The 26,709-nt window shown below is 30.5% G+C and overlaps 1 protein-coding gene across 9 annotated transcripts in view; it reads right to left on the minus strand.

The window, feature by feature from the left end:
- Nucleotides 1-3,249: 3,249 nt before the first annotated feature.
- LOC139483056 (uncharacterized) overlaps nucleotides 3,250-26,709 on the minus strand; it is a 67,323-nt gene continuing 43,863 nt past the window's right edge. For 5 of the 9 annotated variants that reach the window (XM_071267092.1, XM_071267086.1, XM_071267123.1 and 2 more), the window contains 8 exons: nucleotides 18,960-19,032; nucleotides 15,662-16,057; nucleotides 14,767-14,787; nucleotides 10,335-10,429; nucleotides 7,689-7,772; nucleotides 6,874-7,080; nucleotides 6,142-6,496; nucleotides 3,250-5,728 (listed from right to left, as the gene is read on the minus strand). In XM_071267092.1, coding sequence (XP_071123193.1) covers nucleotides 5,538-5,728; nucleotides 6,142-6,496; nucleotides 6,874-7,080; nucleotides 7,689-7,772; nucleotides 10,335-10,429; nucleotides 14,767-14,787; nucleotides 15,662-16,057; nucleotides 18,960-19,032 — 1,422 coding nt within the window. In that variant the 3' untranslated portion in view covers nucleotides 3,250-5,537. The remainder of the gene's footprint in view (nucleotides 5,729-6,141; nucleotides 6,497-6,873; nucleotides 7,081-7,688; nucleotides 7,773-10,334; nucleotides 10,430-14,766; nucleotides 14,788-15,661; nucleotides 16,058-18,959; nucleotides 19,033-26,709) is intronic. The other 4 variants (XM_071267106.1, XM_071267100.1, XM_071267130.1 and 1 more) reach the window with 1 other exon arrangement.

The following is a 26,709-nucleotide window of genomic DNA, read 5'->3' on the forward strand; positions in this document are numbered from 1 at the left end:
AAAGAATTCAGTCTTACCTCCAAATTTCATCCACTTTTCCAACGCACCACACGAAACCCAACTAATATGGGAAAGGTTCCATTTTTTACTATGCAACATATATGAAAAGGTAAACAAATTTCAGATTTTTATGAAAAGGATGGGATAACAGAATCCCAACGACACCCTCTACCAATTAAGTATTGAAGCACGCATTGTGTAGTAAAGACCCATTCTTATAGATGAAATATGCGGGGTCTATCAACGACATGTACATAGACCACGACATACCTATAAAAAGGAAAACGACAAACAGACAAACAATAGTACACAAAATACAACATAGAAAACTAATGACTAGGCAACACGAACCCCTCCACAAAACTTGGGGAGATCTCAGGTGCTCCGGAAGGGTAGGCAGATCCTGCTCGTCATGTGACATCCGTTGTGTTACTCATGTTACTACAAACCCGCTAACAAGTCTTATTCGGTAGGTCACCATTTTTTTTCATTCATGAAAGGATGACGGGATTGTAGTGAAGACATTAGGAACATATCTGATATCATCAATGAAACGAATATTAATTTACGGTCAATTAAGCGACTCGTGATGATATCCGTAAAAATAGTAAGGGATGATTTCAACTCGACCATTTGGAACTCTTGGTTTATTAGTTTCCTTGTGCGCATCAATCCTCTATCAAGGAAATCATAATAGGAAATACAAGCCCGGGAATATTGTATCAATTTGGAGATATATACACAGTAACTTGGCAGGCGCTGCTGGAATGTTGATACCTAGAAATGGACAGTTGAGTTCAAAATTGGAAGGCTGAAATAATCTCTTTTGTCGTAAAGTTATGTTCTCAATCAACTCTCTGTGTCAATTTCTAGATGAAAGTAAAGATGAGAGACAGACTTAACGATAGATGCGTTCAACATTGTCAGCAAATTTTGAATTATTTAGTGAGAGGACATCACCTATACAGCGGAAAGTGAAGTTAAGGGATACTGCAAACTCCTTTTCCTTCTAAGAAATTCTGTACGAAATCAGTCTCATTGGAATAAAGGAACAAGTCGACAAGAACAGGGGCATAGTTGGTTCCCATTGAAATTCCGGTAGTTTGTTGAAAAAAACGTCCTCTAAATGTAACAAATATGTTGTTTAATAATCCATCTTCGCTATCCAAGGGTTACGATCCACTCCCGCTCTGGAGAGAGCGGGGTGGATCGTAACCCTTGACTAGCGAAGATGGTTGTTAATCAAGAACTCATGCATCTTGATAATGTCAGTTTCAGAGAACTTTTGGTTTTAATCAGAGTGATTTGTTACAAAGTCGGATTAACCCCTCTATAAGTCAACGTTTTAAATGCTCAAATGTGATTGAGAAGTTGATAAATATTACTGGATTCGCCCTAGATGTTCACAATTCAGCACTTCTCTGGATTAGATCAATTCTTCCCATCTTCTAGCCATGCAACTAATCTAGGCCACGTCCACTCTGTGTTTTTGTTATTTCATATATATTTCTATTTGTATCCATCTGATGAGTTCAGCATTTTTCAACTGATTTTTATAGTTCGTTCTTATGTTGTACTGTTACACTACTGTCCAAAGTTAGGTAGGGGAGCGAGGGATCCCACTAACATGTTTCTGTATGTATGTGCCTGTCCCAAGTCAGGAGCCAGCAATTCAGTGTCTTATACTAATAGTATCTACCTGTAGAGTAATTGGTTATCTTTAGTCAATGATGTATTTAGGATTTAACACATTCTGGTAGGTCAGGAGATTTACGTAGCACAAGAACAATAGTTGGACTATAATCAAAAGTACCCGGCTTATGACAGGGAGGGAAGATTCTGTGTTTGCTTCTAAATGTTGCACAATTGAGGGATTAGCACAGAATATTGAAATATGAATTCTAATAGTATTTTAAAACATCTAAACTTCAGGCAAGCATGGAAAAACAAGATCCACAGAATAATGCACGTTGTCGACCTGAAAGAAATTAATACCAACATTATCTATAAATGCTAGCAGCTCTTCTAGATGGTCAAACATAGAATACAGAAATGTTTCAAGATTGGGCACGACTTGAAAAGTACTAATCAATCATCAATATTTTGAAATTAAAAGTTTTGGCAGAGTGCTTACCACAACACAAACAAGAACGAAGCTACTACAAGAATTATTATTTAGGCAAAATTATCCATCATCTTCATGGCTTACCTTTTGGCACCTAAGTTGACCACTAGTATTTGGTGTGGTTTGTTTCAAGAATGACATTTAGGTTTCTGCGTAGTGTTCTTTTTTTTTTTAACTTATGGTTTTAGTTTTATCCCAATTAGAGGAGAAAATGATTTTTCTCCCTTTTTTTTCCATTAAATGTATAAAAAACCATAGGACACAATATTTAAAAAATTGTTGCTCATGAACCTGCCACTTTTACGGCAACAAAACAACGCATGAATGTTCCTTATGAGGTGCCGACCAAGTGTTTTTACTTTGTAGCCAATCCATCATCAAAGATGGCTGCCAGCGGGGGACTAAGTTTAACCTAGGACCATAGTGGAAAATACATACTAATGTCTTCTTTAAGAGAACAACTGAATGAAATGAAACCAAACATAGTATAAATGTTCCTTGTGGGGTGCTGACCAAGTGTTGTTACTTTGAAGCGGATCCTTCATCCAAGATGGCCGTCAGAGGCGGACTTAGTTTAACATAGGACCCTATGGAAAATACATACAAATGTCTTCTTTTAGAGAACCACTGAATGAAATGAAACCAAACATAGCATAAATGTTCCTTGTGAGGTGCTGACCAAGTGTTCTTACTTTGAAGCCAAATCCATCATCCAAGATGGCCGCCAGCGGGGGACTTAGTTTAATTAACATAGGACCTTATAGAAAATACATACAAATCTCTTCTTTTAGAGAACCACATTTCAAAGTGTTCTGGGGTTGCCAGCGCATTTTTAAAATGGCTGGGTAGGCGCCTGCTTGTCCATTCTTCCAAAAATTTAATAATAAAAGCACACACTAATTTTGAATTTACATTGGAAGCTTTGAATATGAGGAGGAAAGTTTTCTCTTTTTAGATGAATTAAGCTAATATGTGTAGGTCCTCTTTTTTTTATGGATTTGAGTGTTCTTGATGTATTTGATGTATTTGAATACAGAAAAATCTCTCATATAGATGAAGTTTCTTGTTTTAATTTTATCTAAGTAACAGTACTCTGTCAAAAGAAAAAATATACAATAAAGTCAAAAATTTCTGGAATGCTTTATTATTACAAGCCATGTGAAATTTCTAAAATAAGAATATCTATGAAGGTATCAAATTAACAAATGCTCATGAAAAAATATACCCAAACCAAAAAGAGACATCTTTGTAGTTACTTTAAACAAACATACTGTTGATTAATTGAATTACAAAACATCAGTTCCACAGTTATCATTTAGCTTCCTAATTTTAAATCTTTGTAATTTTTTTTTTTTATTTCATGATTGTAATAAAAAAATCACTTGCATGCATAGTCAATTCTATCTCTTCATTTTACAAAAACAAATAAAAAATCCAGCTTGCTGTTTTCTTTTTCATACTTTTTGCAAATCTAGTTACTATCAAGTCATTAACACACATCAGTTAACCAATGTTTTCAACCAGCTGCAGAGATGTAAAGACAATAGATAATATTGTTTTCATTGGTTAAAAACATAAAAATGTCAAAATTATTTCTTAATCATTTCTCATCCTTCATAGATATCCAATACAATACAAAAGGGTCTGGATCTCTTATTTCTGCATGTTTATAAAAAAATCTTTTTTTGGGTGTCCATTTTTCTATATTCTTTTCTTTTTCCCCATTTTTCGCCATTCATATTTTTGGGTCCATTTTCTATATATCTTTTGGACCATTAATTCTTTATTCTGTAAAGCCCCATCCAGACCCTCGTACAAGTTTTATGCAGTGTATCTAATTACTATGGTTATATCCCATAGCACCAATTATCAGTTTTGTCTGGATGCTTAAAACATCTCAAGACTTACAAATGGTATGGTTTTGGACGGAATCACAATTTCAAATAGATTTGGAATACATTGTATGTACAATAATCATTTTTAATCATTACATTTTTTATATTTAAAATACATGAGTTTGTAAATTAACAAAAAGCTTGAAAAGTAGCCAGATTTTTTTTATAATAAAAGTGAAGGATAAGAAAAATTGGTTCATGATGTTTGAATAATTGAATGCAATTAAAAAAGAAAAAAAAGTTTTGTTCAATTTCAGAATCTTTGTAAATAAAAAGTCTCATGTAAGTAGATAAGAAATTAAAACAATTCTGAAATCTAAGAAATAGTTTAGATTAAATATATCTCATTTTTATCATCAGTGAGTATTCATTAAATATAAGTCGTGATGACTGACAATTTTCTATGTTTTAGAAGATTTTATTTCTGAAGATAGTATAAAATCAATGATTAAAATAGCTATCTTTATTATATATAAAAAATACTTATATATACAGCATCATAAAGAACATACTCATACCAAAAAATGTACATTAAATTCTTACAAAAGTTTACTTTAAAGAAATTACATATTTTCAATGTGAATTTCATTACTCATTTTTCAGTTGTTGATTGTTAAACATATATAGTTTTTGAGTAAGAGTTGAGGACATCAAATTTACCAAAAAAATATTTAAACAAGAATGTGTCTCACAAAACACTTATCCAGCTCTAACTACATGCGTCACATTTCAGAACTAGGTCAAAAGAAAAATCCTCTAATTTGACATACATTATAAAAGTTTACATAATAATGAACAAGTGGTCAAAGTTCAAGTTGAAATACACAACCCTATATCAAAATAGAACCACAAAATTTTTGAATTTATATAAAATTAAAGCTGTCTTTTGCCAAAAAATACAATTTATCACATCAAAAAACTGCTACTTTCGAATAGTACATTCATAATAATAAAATAGAAAAGATCTAATACTTTACAAAATAACTATAAATTATATATATCTTGGTTTAATTACAGTTATCACAGAATTCAAATTTTAAAATATATATTGGTTCATATTAGCTGTAAAGAGGCCAATAAATAACAAATCACTTCAATATGTTCACTCTAAATTATTTAACTTCTATAATCCTTGCTCCTTATGGACATAAAAGACAAACTGAAGCCTACATTTTAAAGGAAAAAACAATCAAATTAAATCAAATTATCATAAAAAAAATATTCATCACAAGCAAATTCAGGCCATAATATAACTGAAATCTGTTAAATGTTTACAACATTTTTACAGTTTCTTTAAGTGTAAAATAATTACAAGAAATAAAAGCTGCTTTTGAAAAAATCCTGAATTATCAAGTAAACGAAGCGCCAAATGTTTTTTGCAGATTGGTGGCAAGAGAGTTATTGAATCTAAATGCAAAATAATCATAAATGCAATCAGCTATTTCAACAAAAACAAATTAATTATAATAGTCCAACAACTAAAATCACACAATGTTAAATTTAAATGTTAAAACAAATCATGTTATAAGTTGAGTTTTCCACACTTTTGCTCTCCCTTGGTTGAACTCTCCATCTCCTTCAGAGTCCATTTTCTTTTTATACTCCACCAGAGCATGCATACTCAATGGCTGCCAATCACTGACATAGTTGGTATAATACTTTCTATGTTTGTCTGGAATAGGCGCAGATTTACAGGAGGGATGCTCATCTGAAAAATAAGAAAATTATGTAAATTAGTTAAAACAAAATCAAATGATCACTTATGTTGTCTGTGTGCATGTTACTTCATTTATTTATATAAACCGTTGACAAAAAATACAATATATTTCTTTAAAAAGTCTGTTACTCATTAATTTAAAAAAAAATTAAAAAAATAATTTTTTTATTATACGGGGGCCCACTTTCATGTCTCCAATAACAATCTTTGACACACAAAACTAAACAATATTGACTCTTTTTCCCCCATGTTCTTTCATTTTACACCACCAAATAAAACTAATGTAGACAAATTTGAAGTCGATCCTTGTCATAATATGCTGTTGTAGTTTTCTGCAATGCATCAAAGTTTTCTACCTTTTTTTAAGACAAAATATGCAAAAAGAAAGATAACTCATGAATTACCTGATGATGCTCTCATTCCCATAACAGAATGTGACTTATTTTCTGGAGCTTTGGCCTCATTAAATGCCCTAGGTATGTCCCTATCCTCTTTAAATTTCTCAGAAAATCCTCCTTTATATCTTGTGTCTTTTTCTGTAAGGAACTTTAAGTTTTCTCTTGGTTTCCTATGACGTTTTCTAGACATAAGCATAACAAGCTCATCATCTAGTCCACTGTACTGTTCCTCTGGTTTAATGTTTTCTTTGAAATTATCTTTCAAGTCTTCTGTATCTTCTTCTGCAATAGGTTCTGATGTAAAGGTGCGCTCATTTTCTTGTCCCCTTACCCATCTTTTATATTCTTCTTCAGAGAAATCCTGAAACAAATTCAGTAACATTTTAAAAAACTGGTTTAAAAAAATAAATAACATAAAATAGAATATTGTTTTAATAACTGTCTAGAACATTTACAACTTTTTAAATTCTTAGATCTGCAACAGTTCAAATTGACTCATATCATTGGACATTTAAGATCTGATACCATCAGATTCAAAATAAATCAGATCAACCATTTTTCCATAAACCCTAATACATTACAATGTTTTTAACACTAACAAACAATATATATCAGTTGTATATCCGGATTGCAAGTGTATTTATTTTAAATGTAGAAATAGTAGTGTGTTCCAGGTTATAATGTTGAGTTCAAGGTTTTTTAATTCTCAATTTAAATAATAAACATCTTTTTACTTACAGATGAATCATCAAGCCATGAAGGCAGATATTTGGCCACGCCTTCACCGATCTCAGCGTCGAATTGATTAACTGGATTTTCTATGTTGAGAATATTTGTCCTGTCTTGGTTATTCACCGAGGCTCTGTACATCAGTTCTGTCTTGTGTCTCTGGTTACGAACTCTCCTCATCACTGATTGGTCAGACAGACGAGCTATTTCTGACACCTAAAGGAAATCAAAAATACAGGTATTGTGATATTGGAATATACTGTAAAAGCAGAAATTTTCGTGAAGGATTTAATTTTGTTTTTTTCATGGAAAGAATATATCCATGAAATTAAAACCCTCACGAAAATTTAACCTCCATATAATATCACTTCCATTTACTGGAAACCACGAAATTAAATCCCCATGAAATCTTATATAGAGACAAAACCACGAAATTTTAGCCCCGCAAAAATTTATGTTTCTACAGTACTCATATCAATTCACTTAAAATCAAGGTCTGGCAAAAAAGGTTGCGTATACTTCTAAATTTTTATCAATGATGATAAAATGACCTTCTCTAAAGAAGGCCTTAAAAACTAAAAGATGTCGATTTCAGGCTTTTCCCAGCTGGATCATGTCTGGTAAATTTATATATGTCCAGAATAATTATGACCATTTTGGAAGCTTTTGGAATGATTGTCAATGAGACAAATATCTACATTATTTATTTTTCTTTTGAGAGAAAGGTCAGAATACATTGACTATAGAACTAGTTTCTACTACCTAGTCAATTCATTTCATTACTGAGAATATTTTTGCTCATTATAAACATGATCATTACTTACATCCTCGTTGTCAGCAGCAAATATTCTTCTTAAATTTACATTATATTTTCCTAAATGGAACCTCACCAAGGCATTATAAGCATCCTGAAAAGAAAAAGAAAATTTCCTTTTAAAATCAGTCAAATACAAAAACTGAGTTGTCTGGAACTGAAAATATCAATAAAGCAATGATATCTTTCTACCTTATATGTACTAAAAAAAATGGTTACATCATCTTTACAAAAAAGTCAATGTAAGAATAATTTGCTTATCTAAGCAATAGATATCCTGAAGAACAAAATACTGTGAATAGTTTCATCATATTTAAACAATATATGGTATGTTTTATTGCCCAATGTGACTGTGTGAACAAAAACTTTAGCATTTCATAGAGATATACATAGATTTTTTTTTTATTAAACAGTTTATTATTGTCATTATAATGCCTTTAAAAAAGGTAAAAATTTAGATCAGACATTTCCATAGCAAAGCAGTATAAATGTTAAAAGCTCCTTCATACAACAGAAACCACCAAGAAAAGAAATGCTATAATTGTCTATAAAAGCAACAGAATGCTCTGAAAAATAGGAGTTCCCTGCAATAACATAAGGGTAACTGAGTTTCTACTGATCTGTTATCTTAAAATTTGCTTTTGTTGAAACTGACAGACAATTTAAATCATTCAAAGTGACAGATACTCACTGAATAAAACACATCTTAATCTTAAAGCTTCTCTTATGCAACACAGATTATCAAAGCAACAGTTAATCACCGAATCTTTTCTAAAAATGGAATTGAAATTGTTACTTCACAAATAATAAAATTCCCTTAATTGCCTTCATTAAGATAACACTGAAGTTAAATTTCTCTAAAAACATGACTTCTAAAATATATTCACAGCCAATAAAATATTTTCGAAGATTTACAGATTGCTTATTTCAAAAGACTTGTTTTTGTTGTAATAAAACTCTGACAAGTTAAATTATACAAAGTGAAAGTTACATGACAAAGATATCACATGTTTTATTTTTGTTCAGTCATAAGATTATGTAATATGTACTTTCAAAGCAAAACAAAACTCATTAAACGGCAACTTTGCATTTAAAAATCAATACTAATGTCATTCAAGTATGCATTCCAATAAACTAGAGATTCTAAAGTAGCAATTTTGGTTTGACCTATGAATTTAGATTTCATTGTCATCTGATATTTATTTTTCTTCATCAATTATTGATTGAATGAAGTCAGCTTTATAATGTTCAGAAGCATATTTATTTAAACATGCATTTTAAGAAGGAAAACTTATTGATGAAATATGAATGCGCTTTACTTGTACTAAATAAAGTTTAGATGTACTAGCTTGATCTGAGTTTCATAGTTATAAGCATTGCATATAAGATTCATAACATTTGGTTTAGTCAAAGTAAGAGAACAGAAATGAAAAAAATCTGCAATTTTTCCATTTGTAAAGAAGAATAACTCTAGGATAGTAAAATTGATGCCACCAAAATCCAAACTCGATCTGTGTATTGTGGTAATAAGCATTGCATATAATTCTTCATAACATTTGGTTGAGGCAAACTAAAGTTGCAGGTTGGAAACAATTTCGTGATAAAGACATACAAGGGATAAACTTAATCCCCTTACGGCTACTGCAGAGGCATTAAAATGTATGATGTCATAAGCCTACAGCAATCACATTGTCTAGGAAATCAGCAATAAGCAGATAATAAGTCATCTCTCAAAATAAAGAATTTTTCTCTGCTATTTGCCCATTAATGAGATGGCAGTGAAACAACTATATATATAAATGAGGGATAATTCGATGTCACTGAGTGTATTGGGCCTCAAAGCAGATAATAGAATTTGCTCATGATAACATGCAACATCTTCGAAAAAATTCAATAGCTTACACCACAAAACTTTCATGTCAGATATACAATAACTTCAGAATCAAATGATGAATAATTTATTTTCGCCCACAAAATAAGGTAGACTTAATTACATTAGTCTAAGTTACGGCTTTTTTAAATGCAATACTTGAAAGACTCGATATCAGATAAGGAATTCTCTTTTTTTATATTCACTTTCATCATTTATAATGTGTCTGTGATCTGTTTCAGTAAAATGTTACATATCTTTTCTTAAAATGTGGTATTTTTTTTAAATTGTCTGCTTTGGATTTACCATTTTGTGTAGTTACTTGTATGTCCTTGTCTTCAAACAGTACTTTTTATGAATGATAATAAAATACTCTTACAGGTGAAAGGTAGTTTAAGATGTCTCAATTTAAAAGCTTGGGTGTCAGTCTTCATTGGAAAACACTTTTCACCTGCCTTTTTTGGTTAGCTATGGGGAAAACCCTTTTTTTCTTTAATCCATATACAATAATTACAAAAGGACAACATAATTTTACTTCCCATACAAAATCATGTACATCTTTGAAAGTTTGAAGGGAAGTTTCAAGATGTACACTTCCCACTGAACAATGCAGAAAAACTCCTTATATATATATATATATATATATCACTGTTTTGTAATGTGTGTTCTAGGTTTGGTTTAATTTGTTTAGTGTTCTAGTTCAGGATTAGAGAACAATGGTCAAAACCTTCCCAGCCCCTAAATAATTTTTTTTCTTGAAAAGAGTATATAAAAACAAAGTCAAACCTTGTATTCTCTTGGAATCTTTGCATCTTCTTTATACAGTCTAATCATTGACTCTTTTCTCAAGATATCCAACAATTTTTCTGCTCCAGCTCGACCTATAGAAAAAATAAAATCATTATATTCATTGAATCGCAGCAACCTAAATGAACCATAGATAAACATGCTTCTGAAAAAACACATTCTTTGTAACCAATATCAGAACCACTGCATTTATAAGAACAACATTTTTAACTACAAAACTGTTCGAGTTCTTTTTGTCTTACCAATAAATTATACAAGATTCAAATTTTTTTAATTATTTTTTCAAGATGAATTCAATTACATAAAAGAACTGTCAGAATACTTCTTTCACTGTTGTTTTTTTGTGTAAAGCATCTTATAAAGTCTTGATTGTCTATTAGTCGGGTTTCTTTTGTACATTTTTATCAATTCTAAGCTCCAAAATTTTCTTTCTCCAGAATTCAGGTTTCAATTCAAACCCTTGCAAAGATTATCATAAACAGTTTTGACTATTTTATAAAGGTCTTTATACATTTTAAGTTCCATTGAAAATTAATCCAAGATTTCAAGTGCAGCAATTTATATATATTCAACTTTGATTTAATCTGGTATATGCTACAGTCCTAGTGTTTAGGTACATCCAAACTAAACAGCAAAAAGAGAGCATTTGATTGTTCAAAAATAAATTTGCATCATTAAAAATTTCAATAACAAAGTCAGAATTCGTTAATGACAAGATTACTCTGTATGAATAAACTAAGAATAGTCAACAACTTCTACTTTTTAACTAATAATGTCTTTTTTCCCCAAAATCCCCATGATTTGTCTAGATGTACATTTGAGCGCAGCATGTGCATACTTGTGCACTTTCTTTGTTTAGTAATGGATTAGACATACAAATACAGGTATCAAAAGCCAATGAAATATAAAATGAGATAAAAATAATTATCAAAAAAATTACTACACTCATCAAGAACAAAAAACCAAAACCTAATGCACTTTTTCAAGTTCAGTAAAAAAAAATTCAACATTTAGCTAATTGACAACTTTAATTAATCGTAAATATGAAAATAAACAAAATATGCAGACATCCTTAGACACCAATTAAAATAGCATTAGTTATCTCATATAAGGGTAAGAAAATGGGTTTGATGCAATTCAATAATAATTATTGATAGATTGATTTCAATACTACTGTACTATTTTTTGGTGGCCAGTTTATATTAGTGGAGAGCCAGAGTGCCAAGGAGAAAAGCCTCCTTCAGTAGAAAACTAACAATCCTAATTCCATTAAGATTGTAATCGAATGCTCCTGCCACATGCAGGATTTGTACTTACAACCTCAAGACTTTAATACTTCTAACCATTGAAATAAAAGCAAGCAGTAAAATTTACACTTTTGACAAATCATATAAGAAATTTTGATCCTCATAAAAGTATGAATAACTCCAAATAATAAATCTGTAATTTCAACGAAGAAACACAGTATTTTCAAATGCTTGTCTGATTGCCAATAAATTACAGAGTTTCAGCGACTATTACTCAGATATATTCTGAACCAGGAAGAAAGTTAAAGTTAAATATAAGAATTCTCCACGGTAAATGATATATGATCAAATAAAATACCACAATTGTCCTAGATGTACATTAAATTTCTCATGCTAAGCCAATTATGTGATTCCTATATCAGTCATTACATAATTATTGATTTTTTGAATTTCAAATCAAGTTTGAAAGTACCAAATTGACCAAATGATTAAAAAAGAATAGTCTCATCATGTTGTATATCAATACTAAAGGTTAACTTTATAAATGTCTTTTCAGTATAAGTTGACTTTTTCCTTGTGTAAGTTATTTCGAATTCCATCCATTAATTTTTTTAACTTCTTAATAGTCTGTGTGAAATAACAAAAAAATTATCTGTTTTTTTATTAGAACACTTCAAAATTTACCAAAAAGTGTGTACCCTATCTTGTTTTATTGTTAACCAGATTAATGCTGCACCAGTTATTAGTAAAATTGATTACAATTGATGTACATTGTCCTATCTACAATATAAAAGCTACAGAAATAAATGAAACAAAATAGAGTTGTCTCCCATATTTTAGTTCAATCTAAGCTTCATAACCCATTTATATAAATATAATTTCTATTTTATCTGAAAAATTTGATTCCCTAAAGAAATCTAGATTTTACCCTCGATTTCTGGATTATTTTTCCTCAATTCTTGCATTCGTTTCCATTCAGCTAAAATTGGATTGATAAGAACTTTCATGATATCCACATTTTTTTGCAAGGTTGGTGATTGATTTTTCAAATTGTATAAATTGAATGGTCCTTGGATGTTTGAAAGCATTTATGTATGAGGCAGAGACAATTAAATTTTTCATTAAGCAAAATAAAATGTACTGGAGCTTATGAACCTTAAAAGTATTAAAATACTATTAAAAGAGGTTATAAATTTCCAACAACAAAAGATATCAATTTTTGATACCGAGTAACATAAAAGAGTATGGAATTTGTAATTAAATCACCATAATTCCTTTTCAGACATGAACAATATTCGTCTAAAAATCAATAAAACCAATAAAATTTATTTCCATCCATTTCTGACATGATAATTGTATAATGATCAAGAATAAAAAAAAATCATCTCCCAGTACCTGGGGACTTGGATATAATCGCATCACCAACTACTACAAGCTTTTTAATTTTAGAGAAAATTCCTCCACAAACAGAAGAAATGGCATTTAATGCTTTTGAATTTATAACAAACATTTCAAAAAGCTGCTTATATCTATTGATGCTGAGAAAATAAATGTCACTGTCAGTTATCAATATTTCATAATCATAATTTCAAAAATCAATTACTTGTGAGTAACAAGGAAAACTAACTAATGCACATATTAAGTTCTGTTATAACAAGAAAATTATATTTTAATGATAATGACATATAGCAGCTTAAATCCATTTACATTTTTTTTTTGCAGATGGGAAAAAGGTAATATAGAATAAAAAATATAAGGTCTTTTTAAGTATTTATTTTCAAAATTTTAAAACTCATTCTTAGTTCTATTTAATCCTAGTGTCTTCTAAATATATTTGAAAGTAAAAAATTATATCTGCCATTAAAACTGCACCATCCACAATGTTTCAATCTTTTATTTAGTAGGTCAAATCATAATAAATTTATATAGCCATGAAGGCCATGGAATTGTTCAGCCCAACATTTACCATTGCCCTAACATGTGAAAATTATCAGCACTATATTTCAATTAAACTTGTAAAATCAACTTCCACAACATAGTTTGTTGAGGGAGGAAGGTTTCCAATTTTTAATTTTTTTTCTTCCGTTTTTATCTTAATTGCTTACAAGCTAAAACATTTCATATTTCAAAGAAATATCGAAAAATGTCAAATAAAAGATAAAATCCCACATAAAGAGGGATGGGAAACTAAAAATAATATAACACGGCCTGAAGCCATTATCATCTTGTCAATAGTGTTATATAGTGCATGCTACACATATGCCACAAGAGTAATCAAAACTTAGGAAAATAATGAATAAATAATACGATAATATAAAAGGTCTTGAATAATAAAAAACTATATATGAATAGAGACAAACATATAAAATGTGCATACAGTGTAATAGAAAGAGAGTTGCAAGTTCTAGAAGTATCAGTTGACAGTCAATTATAAATAGAATCTCCATGGAGTCTGTATAGCTCAACTGGCACCAACGTATTCTACTGAATCAAAATAGAATTAGAACATCTATAGTTTTCTAGTTTTCATTAAGTTTTATTTGGGGCTTTATTTGGTCATAAAAATTGAATTCCAAATTTCCAATTGGTAATATTAAGCTTCTATTCAAATCAGACAACCTAAATTCTAGATGGTAGTTCTGAAGAGGAAGATGAATTGGTCTGAATTAATCAGTAGTTAGTGTTCTTGTTTGATTAAGGGGCTTGCACTTGACAGGTGACTGGTTACCAAAGTTTATCAGAGTGGTTTCAGAGAATAACATCTTCCATTAGGATCATTTCACCCAAAGTTGTTCCCATTTCGCAAAGTTAGTTTGTTTCAGCCAAAATGAGTCTCTTTTTGTCATCTTGGATCATGGTAAGGTAATAGATTTTTCAAATTGAAAGCCCCAAGTCTGATTTCATAGGACCAAGTGGTTACAGACAAGACGTTTTCAAATGGCTTGGTCATTTAGTGGCTCTGAAAAAATTTACAGGCAGACGACAATTGCCAAGTGATACATCTGCTCTCTTGCACAAGGTGAAATAAAGGACAGATAAATGAGTAAGAAACACTCAATAATATAAGATATAAAATCAAGAGTGAATTTGTAGAATGTGCAGAAAAGGGGAGACAATATAGGAGTGTAGATATAAATATTTGGAGGGAGTAAACTTTAACCAACCTGTTAATGGATTCACAACATCTGAAATTAATAGGTATGAACACAAATTAATAAATGTAGTGAAACTTATTGTGCTAATAACCTGTCTGTCATTTCTCCAATCTGATTGAGGAACAGATACAGTAGTGTACACGCCAACATTACAAGGATCTGATGAGACTTCATTCTTTATTTTGTTCAAGTAATTCTTAAATCCTGAATGCGTTTATAGTTATGATAAAACCAAAGGATCCTAAAAGGGCTTTAAAACAGAAGTAAAAGAAGTGTTTTCAGATCTTTCAAAGCAAAAGGCGGCCACAGCATCTGTATTTCATTAAAATTGTCATATAAATGTTAAAACAATTCAAGTTAGTTTGACCAAAATTTTGTTTGCAATTATCAACAATAATTATTATCATTTTGAAAATTATTCCCTATTCCCCAAATGTCATTTTTAACAATTGTATTGACTGGTTACTTTTGATTGATGGTTCCTTGTCAATCTAAAGATGTCCTTAACTGGCTATGTTAGAAAAAAAAATGTTTGTTTTTAAATTGTCTTTTTTAGAAATGGTGCAATTTTACCTTACTGACAAAAATGTCTTTAATTAGATCATTCAAAAATTGTAAAGATGTTAGGACACTGTAAACCAACTTACTTTTTGTGGACAATTTTTCTCAGTTCTCTCTTTCTAGCCTGATTTCTAGAAATTATTTTTTTTGATTTTCATACTTTTTTGATTGAAAATTTTATATATAAGAAGATAGGTGTTTGAAATATATTCACACAGTTTATTTTTATGTTATTTTTCTAATGGCAAAAATAGCAAAAATAAGTTGGTTTACACTCAAACAAAAGTAGAGCCTACATATTTAACCAGGATTCTATAAATAAATTCACAATAATCAAACACACCTCCATGTTTGTGTAGTTTTGGGTGTATTGGTTTAGTGGTCTTCTGTTCAATCTTTGGATGTAAGAAATAATCAGCTTTTTCTGGTCCAAATTTCTGATACAATTGGACCTGGTACCATTCTAACATCTCTTTCTCTGACATTGGGGTGCCTGGTTTTGATTCTGGTCCACCCAGATCAGGATTGGATGGTGTTCTGGACATTGGAGGTAGGGAGGCCTGAAACCCTCTAGCTTGTCTGGTCCCTGGGGACACAGAAGCCCTCCCAGACCCAGCACTTCCTGACTTTTGTGTGACATTTCCTGCTGATGGTGTGCGTTCAGTTACTATTAGGGGTTGAGCTACATTCCCCTTCGTTTTCTTCTTTCTCTCCCCTTTGGCTGACTTCTTATCTTCCTCTAAAATGTAAATAAAAAATATGAAGCAAAAAAAATTTGAAGACTTTAAAATATAATGGCAATATAGTACTTTTTCATTGGGATAATTTCATTGGTTAGTTATCTGGTTAGAAAAAAGAAAGTGGTAAAATCTAAGTATGATTTGACCACAAAGCTTTTAAAATGTCTGGTATTCTGATACAATTTACAGCACAAACTGTTCATGTGTAACTTTCTGATGTACATGTACACGAGTTCACATCTGATTTTATCTTTAGTTTTCTTTGATATGATATATTTTATACTGTCATGACTGTTAGTATTATTTTGTCATGTCATTTTTCTTTTGCTCATGGTCCCTGCCCTTTCCCTCCCTCATTAATTTCACCTTTTCACCTTTATAACTTAATAAATCTTTGTACCCCCAAAGGAAACAGACATTTTGTTCACAAAAAATGAAATGACTGACAAATTTAGAAAACAGAAATAGAAATGATCAGTTTCAAGTGGACACCAGAGCGAAAATTTATAACTCTCAAAAGTCATTCCCTTTCGGTCATTCACTATTGATACTAACAATCATTATAATCAAGCATAAGTAAAGGTGTCGGTCCATAAACATTGGAGATACCAAACCAATACTGACAATTCCACAGAGATGATTAAAAAAAAATGTAATCAACAATCCCAGACGAAGGGCAATCGTATAACTCATATTTCATGTCAGTTCTTTTCATTAAGAAAAGATGGTTAAAAAATTGTATATTTTATCACAAATATGAGTGTATGTTTTAGTAAAACAGGAAAAAAATGCTTTAGATAGCTTCATAAAATAATAATTTTGATGGCTCAGAGGAAAGAGACTCATGCTTGGCAAGATGTTTAACATGACTGCTCTGAGTAATACCAACATTTGTTTTTTTGAAGGGAAAGGGTGATTAAAAAACTGGGTTCATGTTATAAATGAGTGCAATACTTGAGAACAAAATAAGAATAGTTTCAATAATCTAAATGAAAATTCAACATGCATAAAAATAGCTGGATCACAGTTTTAAAATTAAACTTTGAATTGTTTTCCCCTTTGCAAATCTTCAAACATGTAAATAGGCAATTGAAGTTAATGTACAAGTTGATAACTATAACTGACATACCAGCTATGGATTCAAGACTTCCAAGTCCTATTATAGAACGTCTTGGTAACATTTCATCTCATATATCAAACATGTTAGTAACTTAGATTTTACAAATTGGTAATGATGGATTAAATCTAAATCTTATGTGGAATTAAACTACCAAAAACTAAGTATAAAAGTCTTTATAATCCTAATGTGTGTAGCTTAATCTCTTATTTTTCCATCAAAAGGAATACACAAGGCTGTTTTTTAAGATGATTATTTTTTTACTACATACATATAATGGTATCAAATGGTTTTTTTCCTTAATAAGGTTTGTTTAATGGATTTAAAGTGGCTGCACAGTTTTCAATCTAATGTCAAAATCTATACTTAACTATAAGAATGATACATTTACTTACACAAAATGTGTACTCTTGAAAAATGAATCTTATTTATCTAATTTTCATATTTTCTGCAAATTAAACAAGCTTATTTCACTTTATTCCAAGTGTATATTAATCAAAACTTGTCCCCGTTTAAACCCTTTAAAATCTTTTTTTGTGTGTAAAATTATGTTCTTTTAACTTGATAACTATTTTCTGAATACAAATTAAATACTATTAAATCCCTTATCATACCTCAATTTTATCATATATCACCAAAAAAGTCTGATCTAATCATAAGATTTGATATAAATTTCCTTACAAAAACATTTGCATTGAGTCTTAATCTATTTTTTTGATAAATTCATAGTCTAAAATTTCTCCATGAAAAGCTTACTTTACAGTTTTGGCTTTCAAAACTTAAGGTCACAACATACCTGATGAAGGTTATGCCCCTTTTTGGTTGTAGTGCTCCAGTATATTTATATTTTTTGACTGTGTCAGTTCTTGAATTTCTGATATATGTTAACCCAGAATCATGCATCATTCACTGCAAAAACGGTGTCTTAAAAACTTTGATTCCACCCCCGATCATGACACTTTGAGTCAATTTTTGGCTTTTTGCAGCTCAGACTTGGAGCTTTTTTGATACAGGAAATCCAGAAATATCCACAGAATTGTGGGTTAACAATGTGTTTTCTTTGATTACATAAAAAGTTTGTTTTGGCACTTTGAGCTAAAAGTGGTTTTGAGCTGTTTTAAGCTCAAAGCTTTCCTCATAAAGGGAAGCCCAAGAAATATCCAAAAATACCCACTAAATTCTGCAAAAAACTGTGTGTATACATGTATTTAACCTATCATTACACCCAAACCAAGAATCATTATCTCAGGTTTTAGACACCTTAACAAAAAGTAGTCAACAAAATATACCATCTAAACAAGCTCAATTAAATACTTGCACATCATTTACACAGCTATAATGACACTTATTTTATCATTGATTAGATTCAGTAGTGTAATTATAAGTCTGCCATAACATGATGAATTAGGCCTATATTGAGAATAAAAACCGTTAAATCCAAACCATGTTATAATTAGAAGTGTTGTTTAATAATAGCTTCTGTGTATACCGGGGCTGTAAACCTTAGAGTCGTAGGTTTCCAAGTTCAAAACCTTTACTCAACACTATAAATATTGAATTTGAATTAAAAACCCCGCATTATAAATAAAAAAATTGTGTGTGCAGCATCTGTGTTTTGTTTTCTCCTGTCATTTTGTTTTTGTGATCAATGATATTTATGAAGACATTTCTTTAAAGAATAGGTCCATATATCAACAATTATGTAATAATCTTACGGCAGATTTTGCCATGGATTCTATTTCTTGTGGGACATATGAATCAATGAAATGCCATACAGTACAAACCTAATGACTTTTTACATTTTTCTTCCAAGGAGGCTTGTAATTCACGTCTTTTTTTCTTTTCTTCTTCCTTTTTCTGTAAAGATTAGAAAAATGACAAACATAAATAAAACAAGCACTATTTTTTCACTGACATTATAAATGAATTTCTTTAACGTAAATTCTCCAGAGAAGGAAAATGTCACCACCAAGATGTAATTTCGTACAAATGATACCCTTTTTTCATTCAGAGTCAAGTTTAATTCGTCTTCTCTCTAATTACATAAGAAGGAATTGTATTTTTGGTAAAAAGAAGAGTGCAACTTGCCTAAGCAAGACAAAATGTTTCTTAAATTGATCAATGCAAGTAAGAGTGGGTGGCGAAAATCAATATTGTTTGTTCATCTCTTGGGTCCGGTAGAAGTTTTATCCTTGACACATCAGTTAAATGTCATAAAAATAATCATCCTTGAATGCAAAATCTAATAATTTTCTTTTGACTGACTGACATTCCAGTTACGAAGATTCAGCATGTTCTGCCAATCAAGGAGTTTTAATATTGTATTCCCATGGCAATGTGTTCTTTATATGCAAACTTTAAAAAAAAAAATCTAATCAAGTTTTTGTCTGTCATATTTGTTTCATCCATTACTTTAATACTGCATTGTGATATTTCGATTTTTTTGCAGACTAAGCTTAAAATGTAATATCCAGTTTGCATACATATAATTTTACCTGCAAAAAACTAGGTATACATAATATAACAATGGAATATCAATTAAACAAAAAACTTTTGTCTCCCGAGTCAGTCCGACTTCACACAAATGAAAGGACATGTGGAGTATTCCTAAAAGTAACAGAAATATACAGAGAAATGAATAATCTTATTTATGATATAAATTAATAGCAAAAACTAAAAAAAGTAAAATATCATATTTAAAAGGTAACTGAGAAATTCTATTTAATAAAAAAAATCTATTTTTATTTGGTTTTGGTTTGCTAAAACAAAATTCAATTAGAAAAAATTTAACATAGATTTTTTTTAAGTCCCTTCATTGAACCCCCAATCAATATTAATACCTTGAATGTTTGCGCTGTAATGGGAACAAACAGGTTTTGGGTCTTTTGTACGAAATAATATGTTTCTGCCTGATCGAGCTTGTCCAAACATAGACAATAGTAGGGATTACAAAAACATATAATCCTATTAAAATACACCAGAATTTATAGCATTGGAGGTTTTGTTTCGATAATAACTCCACTCAAACAGATCAAAAGATAAGTTATATGAATACCAATTCTCATTGTTCTACGATCGGCCAGTAATAAATTGTAACGGGAATGCATTCACCTGCATGGAATGTATTGTCATTTTTGTTCATGATATACATGATATACATTAAAAGTATGTCTAACAGTCTACTGATAGTCAAATATCAGAGCATTTTTTGTCTAAAGTATTTAAAACCATTAAATTTGAGACAAACTGTCATGTGCTTTTTGCGGTTTTCTATGGCATACATAACCATGAGTTATAATAATAATAATGCCACAGAATTGACCAGCTGTAATGTTAAAGCCTTCTGAGCATTTGCTTCAAAATTTAACCTCTTTTCCCATTTAGAGACCTAATCTTTTTTTCTTTAGATTTCTACTAAATAATTCTGTTAAGAACTTACTAGTGCTTGCCAATGAAAGGATTTTTTTCAATAGATTATCAGAATTAATTGGATATGTACAAATTATTCTTTTTAATTCTATAACATGCATCATGCATCTATAAATACAACTATTTTTTTTAAATCGAAGAGTCCCAGATTGTACTTGTTATACCCTGGTATATATGAGATTGACTTTTTAAAAATGTTATAAAAAAACCAAGATATGTGACCAAAATTAAAAAAGAGGTTCAAATTACTAAATGTTACTGTAATAGTAATACATTTTTAAATAGTACATCATTATATCAAAAATTTCAATTATTTCATTTGTTTAGAAATTAATCAATAAAATGCATTTATTAATCTTTCAAAGGTAGACAATCCATCCAGAAAAAGCTGTAACAACTTGAAATTAATCAGTAAATCTTTTCTTATTATTATTTTATTCTTCAATTTGTGCTTTTTGTTTGGAAAAGAGCTTCCTGTCAAAATTTCTTTTTGTAGTTACGTGTTTGCTTCCCTTTTCTACTTTGGGCTATTGTTGTAGAGACTTAAAAGGAAAGTACAACTTATACAAACTTGTTTAGTATGACCAAAAACAACAATGCAATGGCATTTTAGCAGTAAATTGAATTCAATTGTCAAGCATTCTTTGTTTATCTAATGGATTTATCTTCCCCATGCTAAAATGTATTCAACAGTCTGTTTTGCGTAGAATTACAATTGATATAATTTCTAATATAATCAACGAACAAAAACTATTCAGACACCAAATAGGCAAGAGTAAATAACATTGCTGTTTCTTCCTGTGTAAAAAAAAAATAATGAACGATTTTTGTTACAATTTAATTCTACGCTTGCTTACGCTAAATTCATCATTGATTGGTAAATAAGTATTGAATTTGTTGCATCAAGCTTAAACCAATCAGCTAGATTTCATCATACCATGAGCGACAGCGATAAATTCTAAAGCTCGTACCTATTATGTATATAGATCACGATAGCTGGTTTGATACACTGGCGGAATTAGATTAGTACTGATTGTTTGGCAACAAATCTCTAAGGTCTTTCCTTAATTAGAATATGGCTTGCATAAGGACTTCAACATTAATTATTCACTATGCACTCAACAGTTTAAGAAAAATTTTCTATCTCTAAGGGCTTTGATGCATAATTCATATAGGTAGTTTAACAGGAGCATCGAGGATGACCTTCAGAATAAGTAAATTACATTCAATGTAGATTTTAACGATACATCTGTACAGGTCAAAGGTTGTAGAAGCTTAAATCTGTATAACTTTCATCAATATTTACATATCAAGAATTCTTTGAATTCTGCTTCATCATATGGAAATCTTGTGGATTTTTATGGATAGCATGTAGACAATTAATCATCCAGTATCTTTTATTGCATGTAGACAATCAATTCCTGTTAAGTAATCCAAATGGTGTTTTTTCTTATCTTATATATGAAAGTTCTACTTTTTATATGAAAAGGGAAAAAGGGGGGGTCAACATGTCTGATATTTGACATGAATACTGACAAATCAAGTTCACCCTCACAATTTAGAAGTGGAGAACACCTTTTTAAATAGTGAGTTATAAGTGATAAATATCAAAGCTGTATACATATGACCATGAATCCTGAAACCTTTAAAACTAGGCCAAAAAATTAAGGACATTATATTGAATAAAGTTTAGTAACCTTTCACCGAATCTAACATTATCACCTTGATTGATCAGTTCAGAAAAAAAACTAACCTCACTAAAAATAAAAAAAAACGATAAAAAAAAATAGATTTTCCATATTGATAATAAATGACTTTCAAAGGTCGAGTCTGTTGAAATCTTGTCAGTAAATAAATATCTTTAGGAAGTTAAATGCATGCAAGCCAACGGAATCATTGATTTTTTTCCTGTCCACAGATTCAATTCTCTCCTACCTGTAATTGATCTTCAGTAGTCAACCGTAAATGTTAGATCACTTTTATTGGTTAAAGATTAGAAAATGTCTTTTAATTGCAAAAACTTCCAATCTAAAAGCAGCATGCAAATATTAAATTCAAAATGGGAAAACACCATTTTTCAATCATGCTGAAAAGAAAAAAATATTCCATCTTTAGCTTGTTTTTCAATGATTAAAAATCTTCACTGTTTTCGTATAATCACAAAAATTTGATTTTCCGACTGCCTTCCCCCACATCAGTTTCTACTTTAAATTGATTTCTTTACTGTCACTGTATTTGTTCTTTTAAGTGTTAATTCACAAGATTTAATAGAGAGCACAGCATTGGAATGATATAATGTTTCAACTTTATCCCATCACTGTAAGACACGTTGCAATAATGGGCTCCGTAATAAAATTTATGTTAACTAGTACATTTTTAATTTGTTATTAACTTTTAAGAGCAAAAAACAATATCAACGAAGAACCTTTTGAGTATGCGGTTGATTTATTTTGTATCTTGGATAGAGACATCAAAAGCATTAAGGATTCTTTAAAATCACAAGGAATCTGACAGAAATAACCAAATTGCTTTCCTCATGCAATACATATTAAATCAGAAAATCACATTATAGAAAAAGACAAGTATTGGAAATTGGAAATATAAATACAATTGTACTACAGACAAGGTGCATGAAAGTCAGTTGATCATCAAAATAAATTATGCTGTACTGCCTGTTGAAAATTGATGCTTTGTCTATTGGCAAATTGTTGCATTGCCAGTTGGAAATTGTTCAATTGCCCATTAGGAAATTGTTGCATTGCCTTTTGGAAATTGTTACATTGCTCATTGGAAATTGTTGCGTTGAAGACATATTTCACAAAGGACACCCAATGCAATGCCTTTAATGTAATGTTCTGCACATCAGTACTGGTAAAGGTACTTGTCAAAGCTTAAATTGTTAGAACCTCAAAGTTATTCACATGATGCTTTTATGTGTTGCTCACTAGCCAATTAAACTTCATTTAAAATTAAACCTTGAAAATAGCACAGGTTTGTAAAAAAAAATATGGTGGGAAATCTGCTCTACTTCTTTTTTGTGTATTATATACAATGCTGGTCACATTAGGTTAAAGGAGTTTTTACTGCCGACAATGAAAACACCATGCCCAAGTCTTGCTTCTATATCTTGCATTGCAGCAAGACAAAGTTATCATTCTGTTGTCATAACTTTTACAAACAAGTAAAATCAAATTGCTTGTATTAGACTTTTATTTTTTTATAACTAGAATTATTACAACTTGATGTACAACAAATGAAGACAGAAAAAACAAATTAAGATTTTTTTTCTCTCGGAAAAACAGATTACCTAGACAAATGTAAAATATTGGTATTCTGCTTTTCATTGAAAACAGTTTAAAACACATTTCGAACTGCCATCAATTCATTAAATTATGTATAAATTCCAATTCCTTTCAAGCTTCAAATTAGCAATTGATTTCTTCCAACATTTGATTGTAATATAATGTTTTCTCAGGGCCCTATAACATATTTACCATAGAATGAATTGAACAGTTCCAAATTTGTCTGTCAATAAAAACCCAATTATATAATTATCTGACGAAATTTGTAAATACACATATATCTAATTAAATTCAAAGAACCAAGGCAATTTACAGGACCAATAATTGCTGTTAAGGTAATATGAACTGCTTTTGAAAACAACAAATAGGAAATTTATACTTGTATGATCAATATTTCTGTGCAATTATAACATAACAGGGAAGAAAATTACCTTGATAATATTTTTTTTATTTGAATTTAACTATTTTGTTTAAACTTGATATCTAAAATGTACAATATTTGTTGCCATAGACATCTACACAATCAAAATATCATTTAAGTCTCTGTTCTTTTATTAGGAATTAAATAGCTTAAGAATTTACAAGGGGCCCAAACGAGAATTTCCTAGTGCTGTGTACCGACATGCAGCCAACAGTCATTTTCCATATTTTGAAACAGACAACTCATTTTTTTATAATAAGATACCCATATATAAAATTGATAACTGGAATTAGCAAAAAACTATAACAAGAAAGTGTCCATAGTACACGGATGCCCCATACACACTATAATTTCATGTGTTCAGTGGACTGTGAAATTGAGGTAAAAACTCTAATGTTGCATCAATATTAGAAAGACCGTATCATAGGGAACATGTGTATTAAGTTTCAAGTTGATTGCAATTCAACTTCATCAAAAACTACCTTGACCAAAAACTTTAAACTTGAAGCAGGACAGACAAAAGGACTGATGAACAGACTATGAACTGACGCACAAACCAAACAAGGTTGTGTCCATAGTACACGGATGCCCCATCAGCACTATCATTTTCTATGTTCAATGGACCGTGAAAATGGGGTAAAATCTCTAATTTGGCATTAAAATTAGAAAGATCATATCATAGGGAACATTTTAACCAGACCAGAAAACTTAATGCCCATAAATGGGACATAAAAACATAGTGCCCCTAAGTGGGGCATAAAAACTGATCAAACATACCACCAACAGCCAACTCCTCCAAGAAAATAAACATACCAACAAAGGCAAGAAAGTTAAAATAGCCTCATTTGGTACAGGCATAATTTGTGGCATGGTTTGAACCAGTTTTATGTGTACACTGCAAACAATTCTTCTATCAAAAATCAAATCATCTACTTGGAAATCTAGAGACAATTTCTCGAATCAAAATTCTGCATAAATGAATATTAGCAATCTAAACCCAGTTCGTCACGATATTCATAGAATTCATCTAAAGCTGTCATCTTCTACATAACGGACAAATTACTGTATAATAATAGTCTGAACATTCAATAGCTGTTCCCCATTGTCTATAATCGATAGAAAATGGATTAAATTTGCAATGGATAATTAAAGAAAGATTGACAAAAGTATTAAATGGTAATTTAATGATCATGTGTGACACAAATAGGAAACTTTATGGCACAAAATATCACATTTCAATGGCAGGGAATGACCAGACATTTCTTATCATGTCCTCACTTTATTTGTTTGTATTAAATAGGATTTCAGGATGGTCTGCCAGTATAATACAGTGATATCTACTATAAAGGTCAACTCTTTAATTTAAAAAAAAATATATTGTAAGATGTTCTGCCCATTAAAAAGATAAAACAGTTAAAAGCTGCCTTAAAGGTCACCAATGAGCTAAAAACATAGACTTAGTTAATAATCGAATGTCAGGTAACTCTTGTCCCCTTGTAGAAATAAATTGTAAACCTCAATTCAAAGGTCAGCTCTCTTACAAGATCAGTTTTTTTCTATTTTATCGTACCAAGAGTCATCTTATTTTCAAGTTTCAATGTAACAATTTTCATATAAGAAATCTTTTCAAGTTAAAATTGTTAACATAAATAAATTGAACGATGATAATGATACATCTGTGCATTAGATTTTGAGATATAAGCAATGGAAAAGCTAGAATATGTAGAGCTAGAGTGACAGCCCCAAATACCGGTAGCAACAACAGCCACAAGTCAATAACACTTCTATCATGCCAAACCCATAAGTTTTATATAGAATCTGCATGCTGTTCTTTGTTGTATGGTCATTTCTAGAAAACTGATTTCAAATGGTGCTAGAAGTAAACAAATCTATCCACCAAATGAAATCAAGGTTCTAAATCTGTACTGTGTGAAGTCAGTTCCTTTCAAATTCTGCAGAAACCATTCTTGACGCCAAGGATGATATAAAAATAAGAAGATGTGGTATGATTGCCAATGAGAAAACTCTCCACCAGAGACCAAATGATGTAGAATTTGAGCAACTATAGGTCACCATACGGCCTTCAACAATGAGCAAATGGTTGAAACCCCATACCGCATAGCAAGCTATAATAGCTTGTCTATATTGTGTATAAAATATACCATATATGGCATAAAACAAACAACATCAAACCTATAAAATTTGACATGATGAATCAAATGACCATCATCCCATCCCCTCCATTATGCTAACAAAAACCATACATCATAAAAATCCTGACTAAACTGAACATCTGGAGGTCTACACAATCAGAGACATGATCATAGATAATGCTAAGATAAATATCCTCAGAGTGAAGACATAATTAAAAATTTGCAAACA

Source organism: Mytilus edulis, chromosome 1, assembly GCF_963676685.1.
Source record: "Mytilus edulis chromosome 1, xbMytEdul2.2, whole genome shotgun sequence".
NCBI lineage: Eukaryota > Metazoa > Mollusca > Bivalvia > Mytilida > Mytilidae > Mytilus > Mytilus edulis.